General features: G+C 39.6%; 1 protein-coding gene across 1 annotated transcript in view; it reads right to left on the reverse strand.

Moving 5' to 3' along the window:
* Positions 1 to 4,935: 4,935 nt before the first annotated feature.
* Positions 4,936 to 14,171, reverse strand: part of ETV3 (ETS variant transcription factor 3) — a gene marked incomplete in the record, with an annotated part of 24,179 nt that continues 14,943 nt past the window's right edge. Inside the window, 1 exon segment of the mRNA XM_072428783.1 lies at positions 4,936 to 12,776. Within this exon segment, the coding sequence (XP_072284884.1) occupies positions 11,587 to 12,776 (1,190 nt within the window).

Raw genomic sequence — 14,171 nt, forward strand, 5'->3', positions numbered from 1 at the left:
AGCTAAGAAACAAGACTTTATTAACAAGACGGAGCAGAGAAAAGACAGAGACTTTTAGACGTTATTAATCCAACCATCCAAAAAAATAAATAAATCCAAAAAACCGCTAGATTAATTAAGAATGGAGAATTAAAAATATATATATGTTTTTAAAATCAAAAACGTACATTGTCTTTTATACATAAGAGATTAGAGGATACATAGGATACATATGAATCATAATATACATATAATTAGAGGAGCTTGCAGGAATAAAATGATTTTATTATGCTCTAATATTCAGGTTTGGCATTGTGCAAATTAAGATGAGGTTGTATGGTATAAAGACCGAATAGAATGGCATTGGAACTTTTTTTTATGATTGTGGACCCTTGATAAAGGAATGCAAGTTTGCCTATTTGCTTGGATATATACAGCAGTGTTCCCCCCAGCCCCTTTTAGCTGGGTTCACCACCCAGCACTTTTCAGTAGCCACCCGGCTGTCATCAGCAATCGAACAACTGTTTTTGTGCAGCTAGAGCTTTCAGGGAGTATGGCTGGAGGGAAGATTTATACTTTTTATCTATTACACCCCCCATCTTCTGGGAGCAGAACTGACAAGCGACCAGCTCCCATCTTAAGATTGCATTTACAGCAACCATCATGCTGAGAGGGGATCACAGAGCTGCACTACTAATCACTATTTGCTGCCCACAAAAATGTTAGAACATAATAGAAAATGATGAATACTAAAGGGGCATTACAAAGTTCAAAGTATAAGTGGGGTGGTAGAAAGTGGTCACAATTATACGGGTTACTAAATATGTTTAACATGCACAACCGGGAACACTAAACTTGCCAGGTTTTGCCCCACATACTTTTTGACCACACAGCTGCAAAAAAAACAAAATCTGGGTAGAACACTATACAGGTTATCTGACAACAGGACACAGATCCCCTTTCTCTTTGAACAGCCCAATAGGCTCATTGCCATATCCAAAACATAATGAACTCTTACTCTTATATGAGGGGGTGCTGAGAAAGTCCTGGCTTTGCCCCCTTCCAGATGAAATAGAAAAATGAGTGTGGGGGCATATGACAGCCTAATATCTTAGCATGTAACTGTGCAAATATCAGGTCTTCTTAAAACTGTTTTTTCTTTTAGTGAGAAGCTGTGATGGCAGAGGCACAAGCAAGTTTCACGTCTCTGGAGTTACGGGCCGTCATGAAGTTTTTCTTTCTCCAGGGAAAGTCAGCAAAGGACATTCACACTGAGATGTCACAAACACTGGGGGAGAAGTGTCCATCTTACAGCAGTGTCAAAACCTGGATATCTCGTTTCTGGGCATTTTACTGTTGAAGATGAGCCCCACAGTGGGTGACCCCAAACTCAACTGACCCGGCAACCTGCGATGCTGTCCATGAGCTGATTATTGAGGACCAGCGAATATCCGCAAAAAAGATAGCTCAGATACTTGACATCTCACGGGAGCGTGTTGGGTTTGTTATCACCACTATCCTAGACATGCGCAAAGTGGGTGTCGAAGTGTTTGAACAGTGATCACAAAAAGGAACGAGTTGAAGCATCCAAAGCCGTTTTGGCCCATTTCGAAGCTGTACAGGACTTTTTGGCTAGGTTAGTGACGGAGGATGAAATCTGGCTCCACATCTATGATCCTGAAACCAAGGAACAGTCAAAAAAATGGCGCCACAGCGGGTCCCTGCGGCCGAAGAAGTTCCAAACCCAGAAATCGACCAAAAAAGTCCATATTTTGGGACAAAGAGGGTATTCTGTTGGTGGACTACCTACCTCAGGGCTTTAGTATCACCGGAGAGTATTATGCTAACCTCCTGGACCAACTGAAGGAGGCAATTAAGACGAAATACCGTGGAAAGTTGACCAAAGGGATCCTTTTTTTGCAGGGCAATGCACCTGCGTACATGTCCAACATTGTGGCTGCCAGATTGAACACCCTGGGTTTCCAATTGGTCCACCATCCCTCCTACTCACCGGACCAGGCCCCTTCGGACTATTATCCATTCCCGAATTTGAAGAAACACCTGAAGGGGCAATGTTTTGAGGACGTTTCTGACGTCAAAGATGCTGCTGAGAGCTGGTTTGTGGCCCACCCAAAGTGCATCAGTCCCAGAGGGGAATATGTTGAATAAATGTGTTATTTCATAACTTTGGTTCTCTTCTTTCTGGGCAAAGCCAGGAACTTTTAAGCACCCCCTCGTAGATGGGGGTTGCCATCCTGCCGGTAATAATTGTGGCAGTGGGCAGAACAAACCAATTGGAACTTAGCTTGAAGGAAAATATAAACGTTATTACGTTATTAGACGAAGTCACCTATATAATATGCATAAAGTGCACTGTACAGGCTGTATACAATTTGCTGCTGTCCCATCCAATGGGGAAACCTTTGCCATGTATACCATGGGGTAGGACAGATAGCAGGACTTTGTCATCATGTATGTTTGTATTCGTGTTTGTAAAATTTTACAATTATGCTATCATAGGTCTCATTGATTCCTGAAGAAGTGGACTGTGTTCCACGAAACACATAGAATTATCAACATTGAGACCCTTTTTGGAATTGCAATACAAATTTGATGTATTTAAGGATTTTTTTTTATAGGATTCTCTAATTAAAATACATTTTTATTTATTAATTTAACATGCCTTAAAATGCCTTAAAAGACCCTGTCCATTTTTTTCTGTCTTCTAGGTATGCGGCTTCAGATTGGTGGACATTTATACCAATTGGGGAATATTAGTGTGAATGTATAACGTCAATATGCAGGACAGGTTTCCTATTAATTCTGTTTATAAAATTGGTCACCTTCAAAAAAAGTTTTACTGAAAAGCATTTAAGCCAGGGTTGCCCAACACATCGATGGCAAAGGCAACGCAAGTCGATCCCAGAGCCCTGCCTTACATCTATAGGGATGCTGGGGATGTGTTTCGTCAAGACACCAGAAACTTTGCGTCCAAGGCTCGTTTAACAGTGGGGAGTGGGAAGTGAGGCAGAGAAGGCGGGAGTGTAGTCTGAGGTGAGAAGTGCTGGGCAGCCAAGTCAGTTCAGGCTCGGGGTCAGGGTTCATTTACCAAGATACCTTTGTACAGATTAGCAGTTCTTTTTCTTGTGCAGCACGTCATTCTCCTGACAGGTGAACTGTAGCTTTCCTGTCACTATAGTCTTTTAGTGCAATGTTCTGCCATTAAATGTCTCATTAGCTTCAGACATATATAAGTATATATAAAAAATGTTTATCATTTTTATTGTTAGATCCTTTTGACTTGGTCATTTTAAAAGCAGCTCACAAGCCAAAAAAGTGTGGGCACCCCTGATTTAAGCTACAGCAGAGAGGTAAAATCTAACCAACTCCAGAGGTTTACCATGATGGAGAACATACTGCTAACCAAGTGTATGTACACAATACAAATACTAGTGAAGACCTTGGGTCTGTGGGCCACAACAGATTGCCGAGGTTGAACAGTACTTTTAAAGTTTTGGAGAAAATAAAACCATTTTGTCTTTTGGAAAAGATTTCCTTTCAGTTCTAATGACCATAAGTGAAGCAAAACCCCCTAAAAGAGACACGTATAACTTGAAAATGCACACAAAGTGAAGGAAATCTTGGTAATAGAACACAGTAACAAAAAGGGGATCTTACATTGTCAACTAAGAAGGAACAAAAACTTTGGCCAAGTCTGTGCCATTAGGTTCATATGGGAATTTCTTTTTTTATAAGTGCATTGTAATATTCATGTCATATTGTGGTCTTTGGTCATTTTGCTGACTGAAAATGACAGTATGTCATGCATATTAATAAAGCTTAGAGGACACATAGAGGAACATTTTAATTATATTTATATATTTTTTTTTTTTTTTTTTAAGCACTGACCAAGATGGATAGTTCTCTATGTACCAGGACATATTTTTAATTGTTATACTAATCAAGTCTGGTTTAAATGTATGAAATAATTATTTACCTAGCTTGCACCTAAAATAAAAGGGCTCAATTTGGAATGCGGCACCACCTAATGGAACTGCAATACTCTGCCAATGAAGGTGAAATATTTACAGCATACCTCAGTGTAAAAAAGACGAACTCCCCCAAACAGACAGTATGAAATCAGGTGTTTTTTTTTTTTTTTTACCAGAGCATACAAGTACGGCGTAGTTAGCAAGCCTGGTAATAATGGATGGCTCTAGAAACAAAACCTTTTCCTCGTTTACTGAATTACACTACATAACTCCAGGAAACAACTGGCTATGTGCATTGAGATTCAACCCATAGGGTCATGCAGCTGTATTATCAGTGGGAGAATTAAGGGCTGGTGTCATTTGACAAATGCAGCATAAACCCTATGGCCAAAAGTATGTGGACAACTCTCTAAAATGAGTTCAGATGTTTCCTGTATGGGCATTGTTAGTGTTACAGCGTGCAAACAATTGTGTTTCTAACCTTGGGACAATAGTTCGGGAAAAGCCCTTTTCATGTTTAAGGAGGACGGTGTATCTGTGCACAATGGACGGCTACATGAAGACATTAGTGAATGTGGAAAAATTTAAGAGGTTTGCACAGATCCTAAAAACCTACTGAAAACTTTTGGGATGGATTGAGTGCCAACAGAAAGCCAGGTCTTCTCACCCTGACTTTTCAATTGCCATTTAAATGGGCACAGATTAGCACGTCTCCAAATGTCTTGTGGAAATCCCTTCCAGGAAAGTGGAGGTGGCAAATCAAGGCTTTGTTAAGACAGGATGCATTGAATGTCCAACATCTTTATGGGTCAAATGGATGATCAGATCAAACATTTGGCTATTAGGTGTACTCTCTGGAACATTCAGCTTGCATTACAGTTCCTTCTGTCCTGATCGGACGCACAAAAATATTATAGGTATAAAATAAATAAAACCCAAAAACATTAAACACACACAAAACACATTCTTAATTAAAAGGGAATTTTTATTTACTTTTTAAATCTTAAAATTTGAGGTAAAATACTTAACTTTCAAATTTTATACAAAATACAGAGCTATCACATACCCCTGGGAAAAATATGTATATTATACATATATTTCTATATAACATTACATCATATATATAATATATAGGCCAAAAAGTTGTGTTTTTTTGAAGACTTTATAGAAATTGGAACGTCTAAAGGCACTGCACAGATCAGCTAGTATACAGTTATGTACACAAGACGCCCACCTCAATCTGGCGAGGGAGGCGGACAAACATTATTAGTCATCTCCCCTGCATCAAGCGAACACCCCAGAACACAGTAAAATAAGGGGAGAGGAAAACCACTAAATAGTTCTAGAAATAGATTTTTTTTAAAAAAAATATACAAATGCAATCCTGGAATTACAACAGCAACAATCAGCTAAGTGTTCGGAGGATGAAGGTGAATGATGTAAGGTTGTCAGCTTGCCACAAGGGGGGCCAACAAAAAGCTGTTGTAGGGTGGCTTCCATGATGAATTCAATTTATTCCAGTATACCGTGGATGGGGGACAGGGATTTTTGTCATCAAAGATTGCTCAAAAAACCTGCCATGACATATTGAAGCTGCTATTGATACCATTACAAATATTTGTTGCCAGCTCACATTCAGTTTCCAGTTTGCATCACCGAACCAGAACAAATATGCAAATAAGGACTTACAACTTTCTGAATTTGCCTGTGTTCTGGTCAGTGACTCAGTAATAAACCCAAAAGATTGCCATAAAAGACAGTTGCCATGAAGTAAACATCCTTGGCAGCCTGTGCTTTTGTTACAATTATTTTAATGTTTATTTATGTCCTGCCAGTACCATCTTTTCCGAAGCAGCAAAGTCACCTAGCTGTTGAGCCTAAAGTCTAATTTACAACCCCATAACCTGCTGACCTGGAACCGGAAGTCAGAAACCAGAGTAATAAAAACCCTACTTAGCTGATCACCTCTGTACCAAAAAGGTTAAATGTTTGTCCAAGCCTATAGGGGGAATATAAAAACTGCTACTTGCCTTATATCCTTCACGCCATGTTGTGGGCAGGCCCTAAGCACCCTCAACAGGGCTTCTAACCCTAACCTGCAGGGGATGACGTATGTACTTGCAACCCCAGCATGAACACCTTGAAGAGGATGCCGAGGGCCAGCTGAACAAAGGCGAAGCAAAAGAATGAAGGCAAGTTCATTTATTTTCCATGCTTCTCCCCCAGACTTATCGAAACATAAGAAAGCCATTTCACCATCTAAGCCAAGGTTCTGTGAAACCCAAGGGTTCTTCCAGTGGTTGTTAGGGGTTCCTAAAGCAATGTGTGACAATAGCAATGATCTGTAAGGGTGACATTGTTCTCACTGGCCAGAAATGTAAGAGGCATTCTTCCCAATGACCACCACAAAACTAATATACTGCAAGCCGAAATTACAGTAATTATATTAGGAGTTCCCCAATACCTGAAAGTTATCACAGGGGTTCCCCCATGTTAAAAAGTTCAGAAAACACTGATGTAATCAGTAAAAGGAAGACAATATCATCCATATATCATGGCAGGTTCACATGTCACTTGTATAAAAAAAAATCCTGGTCAAGTGCCATCAAATGTTGAGGCTTGACCCATTGCTTTTCACATATCCATGAATGTAGAAGACACCAGCAATCATTTCATAAAAACTGTTGCAAAAGACATGAGTCCCATGCAACTAATTTTGCAAGATAACTTTGTTTGCTTGCATTAACAAAGTCCAATGATTAATTGGGGGTCATAGGGAATAAAAGGGTTCTTCCATAAAAATATTAATACTTGTACACGAAACCTCCATTTCATTTAGCTGAGAGTACATTTAGTGTTAAAACATTCCATACATACAACAAAATGAACAGGTGGCACTAATGTGCATTACATTACCTTTTTTCTTAAAATATTTGGCACTTATCTGGAGGTGAAACTAATTCACCTTCCATTATAGTAGGGGTATAAGGACATTGCCCACCAGCATTAGAAACGGTTGCAATAGCAACCTAACACTAAAAAGGGAGCTTTGTTCAGTACAAGGTTGCTTTTGGGCATGGACATTTCCTGCGCCCACTGTAATAATACAACCTGGCCCATAACTGGCTGGTCCAGTGTGTAAGGCCCTGAGATCTTCCTAAAATAAAATCAAATAAAAAGAAATAGGATGATGTGCAGGACCCACCTTATATACACAGAGTGGGCTGCTGCTTTAAAGCCCCTCCTTTAGGAAAAAAGTAAATATATAACTTAATGTTAATATCAAGTTTAACTTTAAAAAAAAAAAAACAAAACACACAATATTATACAATAGCAAGCTACACCTGTCAAAAAAGCAGCATCTACTTATACCTGGCACTTTGGAAGAGAGAAAGGGTATCCAGATTTGTGTTTTAATACTCCATCCTACCACTAGAGGTCAATGGTTTCAGCCAATTCAAAAACCCTATTGGCCAAGGAGCGCTAAACCATACCAAAGGGTCTACCATTGTTTTTCCTTTGTTCCCAAAAAGAAATCTGTTCTGACATTTTGAAAAAATTTCCCTAAAAGAAAAAAAAAAAAATAAAAAATAACTCAAAGCGATGCCATTGAGCTCGTTTCAAAGGTTAACACAGCAGTACTTGTTATACAAGGTTTGTCCAAATAAACAGCCGAGCCATACACAAAGACAAACGGTTTTGTTTGTACTTTACCACTTTGTCATAGCAAGCATACCACAGGAAGGAAACCTACTTCCTACACACACAACACTATCGAAAAAAAAAAATCTATTGCCACTTAATGCTATAAGCTTGATACAGCCCATGGACCATTGGGTAATGTAGGTTTCCATTCACCTAGGTTCTCTCAAGTTTATCTTCTCCAGTCTTGGAAAACTTTAAAAAAAACAGGCTCAATTTGTTTTCCAAAATGTGAAATACTTTTCTGTGGTAATGATATATGACCGTGGTAGGGACATTAGACTGTGTGCCCCTTTGAGGGAGTTAGTGATATGACTATGGATGTGTAAAAACATACAAATAACATACACGTTAACAAATGTTTGGCAAAACATTCACACTAGGTGAATGACATTTTGGAAGGCAGTTTATGCCTTTGAACAGGAGAGGAGAACTACCTTGATCTGGATCGAGTGAAGGCAATAGCCATCGACCAGAAAAAAGAAACTCCAAGAAGCGCCAAACTCCTGTACAGTCTTGCACAGCAAACCTGAACCAGGCGAGTCGTGAGTGAGCGAATTATACCAACACTGACTCATGCACTTTAATATTCTAAACTCATTTTCATATTGTAAAGCAATTCATATTCTATTAAGATTTTGGAAAACATTTAGATACAGGCTCAAAATATTGAGGGAGATTTATGACAATTAAATTTGATTTTCCTTGTATAGGGATAGGATTCATAAATTCAGTTTTACCCTTGCATTTATCACAAAATGCAGTCCATAAGCACACATTTACTTTATGTTGATTTAAGATTATCATTAGTCATAACTTCTGTTTTACAAAAAAAAAAAAAAAAAAAGGGAAATTCAGATTTGCAGGGTAACAGGTTGCAGGAACAGACAAAACTGAACTTGTGACTCAAAAGATCAAAGTCACATCCACAGGAAAAACTTCAGCTTGCATTAAAAAAAAAAAAAAGAAAATCACTGTACACGCAGAGAGTAGTATAAGGCGTTTACACCCTGAGCAACGAGTTAGACGGCATTCTTGGATATGACAGTAGGAAACTCAAATGACTGGGGAATTAATGATGCCGAAGATACTGTCAGCCCCAAAGGGAAGGAGTCTCACTGCTTTTTGTGCTTGCTGACCTTTCAATACTAAAAAGAAGATAAATGAGTTTGTGGGGAAATTCACAGACAGAATATTGGAGTTTGAACATTTTCAGTTTAGGCAAGAACACCCTCTGGAGGTCCTGCAGTTAAGGGGTTTTGCTGGAGACAAAAGCTGTACTTATGGCTTTTACTAATAGCTACTTGTGAACCCCAGCGTTGTACACAAAGTGCAATTGCCAAATTTATTCTACCTTCCATTTCACATGGGAAGAATGAAATGCTGAATAATCTGCCAACAAAACCTGGGGTCTGTAGTTCCATATACGGTAACAAAAGTAATCATGCAGGACTTTGCATACAGCTAGGTGATACAGTTTCTGTACATCTCCCTGTATCACAAAGCTAGCAATCTAACACACAAAATAAAAGAATCAAACTTATGTATTGTATTTTCTTCAGCTTGCAAAGTGCCCAACTACTTATATACAAAAAGTTTTGTTTTACTTATGCAAGAAGTAGTTAAACTGTCTCTTTAGGCAAAGACATGCAGGATCATCAGCCTTAACCTGCCCATACCATACCAATCAAACTGGTTCACATTATTAGAACAAGTCTTACTGCAACCTGCCAGATCATAGGTACACAAAACTGCCGAGTTTGGCTTTGCTGGAAATATTTCACCACAGAAAGGACCCCAGGTGATGGCAGATTCTCTCTCCATACACAGCAAACATGATCTTACATGTATACAAGCAAAAAGAACATGATTGTGCCTGGTTTCTCCTCAGCCAATCATCTAGGCTTCCAAAAATCACACTGAAGAAACAACCAATAAGTAATGGTTAGTTTGCAGTACACGGAGCCTACTTGCTCCTTCTTACTTAACTTTGCCTGGTAATGATCCATAACTAATATTACAGGCTACACATATAAAATATGCTGGAATAAGGTTCATGTTTTTCATGTTTAACAATCACTTCTTATGCATCTGCCTCAAATGCATGAAATTCTGGTAACTGGATTATTGTAACTTGATGAGCCACAAGGCTAGAAAAAACAGTGGGTGGAAAATGTTTTCCAACAATTATCACCTTATTTTATTTTATGTATCCATTACGACCAGGATATGGGTTCTATTTTGACCCTTGCAAAGAACCTTCAGGCAGGGTATGGCAGATACCAGGATCCCCAGATGGTCACTATGGTCTTATTTGTAGGCCACTACAGCTCTGCAGAAACCCAGAAGTGATAAAGCATCTGATACCACAGAACAGACACTGAACAAATCTGAAACTTTTAGAAGCTAAAAGAAACTCCAAGCTGTGTACCTTCATAAAGCAAAACTAAATTCCCATTTAAAAATTCATGATTAGGCTGGGCTTTGTTGCCCAAAGGGACAGGTGATGTCCGTTCTGCAATAAGCATTCTTACCTGCCTGATGACTCATTTCAGTTGTCAAAAAGTTGGGTCGTGCATGCAAAGATCTCATTTGCAGTCTCAATTATAAAGAATATTAATGGTGGGATAGTGGTCAAGAATATGGGCATACCTACTACCCGATGATGTATCCCCCCCCTTCCCCAATCCTAAAATTCCTTATAGGTACCGAAACCGGTATCATTCTAACACTCACAGGATATGAACAGATGCATAACAGCCCGTGATAAGTGAGGCAATTTGACACCGCAGCAATGCTATTTGCCCCAGCAAAATCACTTTGAAGTGTTTGTACTAACCTTGTTCAGACTGAAGTTTAAGTTAAATCACTTTCAAAATGGGAAAGAAATGCTATAGATAAAATGCTTAGAAATTTTGAAATATTTAAAGCGTGGTTTCTGGTTAGGATTTGTTATCAGGAATGTTATGAGAGTCATAAAGAGGAAACACAAGTGGACTTCTGCTAAAAGGAGGCAGCAGACAAAATGACTATGACCAGCAACTTAACGAGAGTCTTTTTGTTTAACATCCCTTAACTTCCTGTATTCTCTTCAGTCTGCTTCCTGTAGGTCACAAAACCCCAAGTTACACATCCTGAAGTTCCTTTATCAGGAATCACAACTTCAGAACAGCATTTATAACCGACACAATCATCAATAAAATGAAAGGCAAACAAAACAAGTTCACCCTCTTCTGATCGGCTGGGCTGAAGAGGTAGAAGGATCGTTTGAGAAATTTAGTGAAGTACTGCTGTTTTAAACTTTGTAGTTCGAAAAAATCAGTGGAAAATGTATAATATATATTTGAGGTCACTGGGAACATACAGAATTTGCTCCTAATCCCACCCTGTTCTAGAGCTCCTACAAGCTATGTTGTAGTGTCAGGTTTACAAACACACCTCCTCTCAAAGGAAATATCAAAGAATAAAAATGTAAAATTACATTAGAAAAAGAAAAAAAAAAAACACAAGGGAGTGTTTGGAATCATGAAACCCATTTCCAAAACTTTAAAAGGAAGAAAAAAAAAAAATAATTAAAGATTGCAAAATAACTCCACTCTGAACTGGATACTCCTAGGGGATAATTATTAAGAGTATTCACCACAACAAACCAATGTTAATTTTTATTTTCCTTTTCAAGATGTACCCACCTAGCAGGCAAACAGATTTGGACTGTGGAGTTTATTCCTAACCCCCTCTCACCGCGAGTGGTAAATTTTTCCTTGGGGGGGGGGGGGGGGTTGGAGTTTTAAAAATATTTAAGCATCACCTGCAATGTCAGGAAGTCCAGGAATTATTACAACCAAACCTTTAACCTCAACTTTCTGCAGCAATGCTACAATGAGATTACAAAATAAAAATACATGTTCCAGTACTAGGAGTCAGTGGCAGCTACAGCCTTTGTTTCTGCGGGAAGGTCGGTAACACGCAAGCCACTGATGATGCAGCTAACTTTTCGGCACTCTCGTTCCTCAGGGGCCTCCGCTTGTCTATCTCCGTTCCAAAGGCGTTTGAGGCGAAATTTTGGTGGCAGAGAGTCCTCCTTTTTTTCTGCCACAACAGTATCGCTAGAAGTGTCTTTAACTGCCTTGTCCACAGCTTTGACTGGTTGTTCTGTACTCTCCCTGGGGTAGGTAAATCGAGGTGAAGCTGTGGGGAAATTTGGCCAGGAAGGAGCTGCAGGTTTGATAAAAGTATCTCTGTCCCTTTTAGCATCTGGTCTTGGAGACTGTTTCACTGGTTCTTCATCACTTTCAAAATCATCTTTTTCTGGATTGTCTGAAAACTCTGCTTCCTCCTCAGACATGGCCTCGTCATCCGAAATGGGCTCCACCTTGACAGGGGGTAGAGGAGCTTGTGGAGGAAGAGGCCTCACAGCCTCAGTAGTCTGGGGCTGATCCCTATGCTTTCGTCCCATTGGAGGAGGCTGCAGCTTAATAGGGAATGCCGGCTGCTCTTCGGGAAGATAAGGGCGCTGGGGTGCCGGCATCATAAAGCTAGGCATTCTGGGTATAGTCCGTGGACTCAGGTGATAGTTTAATACAGAGCAAGCCTGAGCCTGCAGGTAGTGTTTCATCTCTTCAGGGTTGAAGTTAAAGCAGCTGCCACTCTGAAACGCTGGGCTCAGTCCAGGTGAGGGACTGTAAGAAAAGACTGTTGGAGTCAGGGACAAGGCTGGGGAGATGGGAACATTAAGTAAGCCTCCACGTCCTGGAAGAGGAGACACAGCAAAAGGACTGTGGGGATCTCCATACATCCCAGCCATTGGGAATACTGGAAGCATGAGATCAGATTTATGCTTCTGGAGGCCGTGGGTGCCGGGGCCAATTGAGTTTCGAGATGACATAAGATCGGCACTGCGGCGCCATTCTGCATGTAAATCCTCAGGTTCTGTATGTATTGGCTTTCGTTCTCCAATATCGTTTAAGGATTCACGGCTGGACTGTGCGGTGGAGCTCCCAGAGAAACGGTTAACATGGGCATCTTCATTAGGGGAGTCCAGAGGCGAGAAATGGAAGTGGGAAGAAGCTGAAGGAACTGGTGGAGCACTCTGAGGAACAGCACCTGCAAAACAATAGTGGATATCAGTCACTCAGTCCAAAATCATGTATTTTGACAATGCCTACTCAAAGCAAATAAAGCCTGGAGTTTAAAAGCAAATTTTCAACGGGTAAGTAATTTAGTGCAGAATATAAAGACATGTTGTGATAATCTTTAAGACAGTGGCTAATTTCTAAAACAATGACTTCAACACTTCACCGGCCCAGAACAAGCAGGAAGAAAAATGTTCTGATCTGGTTGTGACTTCACTGTATGCTTGTTCCAGGTCTGTGATTCAAGGTATTGAAGAGTGTTAGGCAAGGCAACCAGCTTTATAGAAGACATTTTATAGAAACTTACAATTTTCAAAGACAATTTTGTACCAAGGCAAAAAAACAAAATCCAAGAGTCTTTGCTAGTACAGTCATAAAGACGTTTTGATTTGTGTCATGTTCACCAGCTGGCATTACACAGAGCAGAATTGAAACCGGATTTCATCCCCTTACAACAAGTTGTGTTTCCTGTCTACTTTGCCCATGGCAAGAAGAGAAACATTTTAAATTAAAACCCTAGCGTTATGTACTTTGACATTTGTGCATAGGCAATACTACCAAAGCTAATGCCTATTTAAGATTTGTCACACTACAAATTGCAGGTTATACTTAGAAATAACTTCACAAATCACCAAGAAGAACAAATCCCAATCCCCTTTGAGAACAAAGTTCAAATACTTAGAACTGCAATAGGGAAATTCCTTCAGACTTCACACTTTAACAAAAAAGAGAAGTATATTGCTCAACTGTGCTTATAGTGGTGTAGAATAGAGGCAGCTTTGTGTGACAGACTAGGGCTTCCTAGGTAAAGCAATAAGGAAGGAGAAGACATTGCAAAATGTAAACCCGAAATGGATAAACAATTATTAAACTACCTATAAGGGCTCAGTTAGCAATTTCTCTATGTGGAGACTGCAACCCAAAAAAAAGGTCACAGTCCATATATCTAATCCCCCTCCTATTTCTTTTCACTTTCCCATACCATCAATTTATTAATATGCTTAGATCTAATTCTTCAGGCCGAGATACTAACAGCATTTGTAAATATACATAAACACTAGCTCAGTCTCTCAACCTTTTTTATTATGGGGAACCCTTGAAAAAACTTCCAGGTGTTGGGAATCCATTGATATAATTACTATATTCACAGCTCACAATATATTATCATGGTGATCAGAACGCCTCCTACATTGCTTGCCAATGGGAAGAATGTCTTCCTTACAGAAAGCAAAAAAGATCATTGGTGTCACTTAAACCAACATGAAGATACAAATTGCTAAATGTTAAAGACACCTTAGAGTTCCACAGAACCATGGAATGAGAAACCCTGCACTGGAAAGAACACATGTAGGCATTTAAAAAGTGC

The sequence above is a fragment of the Pyxicephalus adspersus genome, chromosome 12, assembly GCF_032062135.1.
Source record: "Pyxicephalus adspersus chromosome 12, UCB_Pads_2.0, whole genome shotgun sequence".
NCBI classification, from domain to species: domain Eukaryota; kingdom Metazoa; phylum Chordata; class Amphibia; order Anura; family Pyxicephalidae; genus Pyxicephalus; species Pyxicephalus adspersus.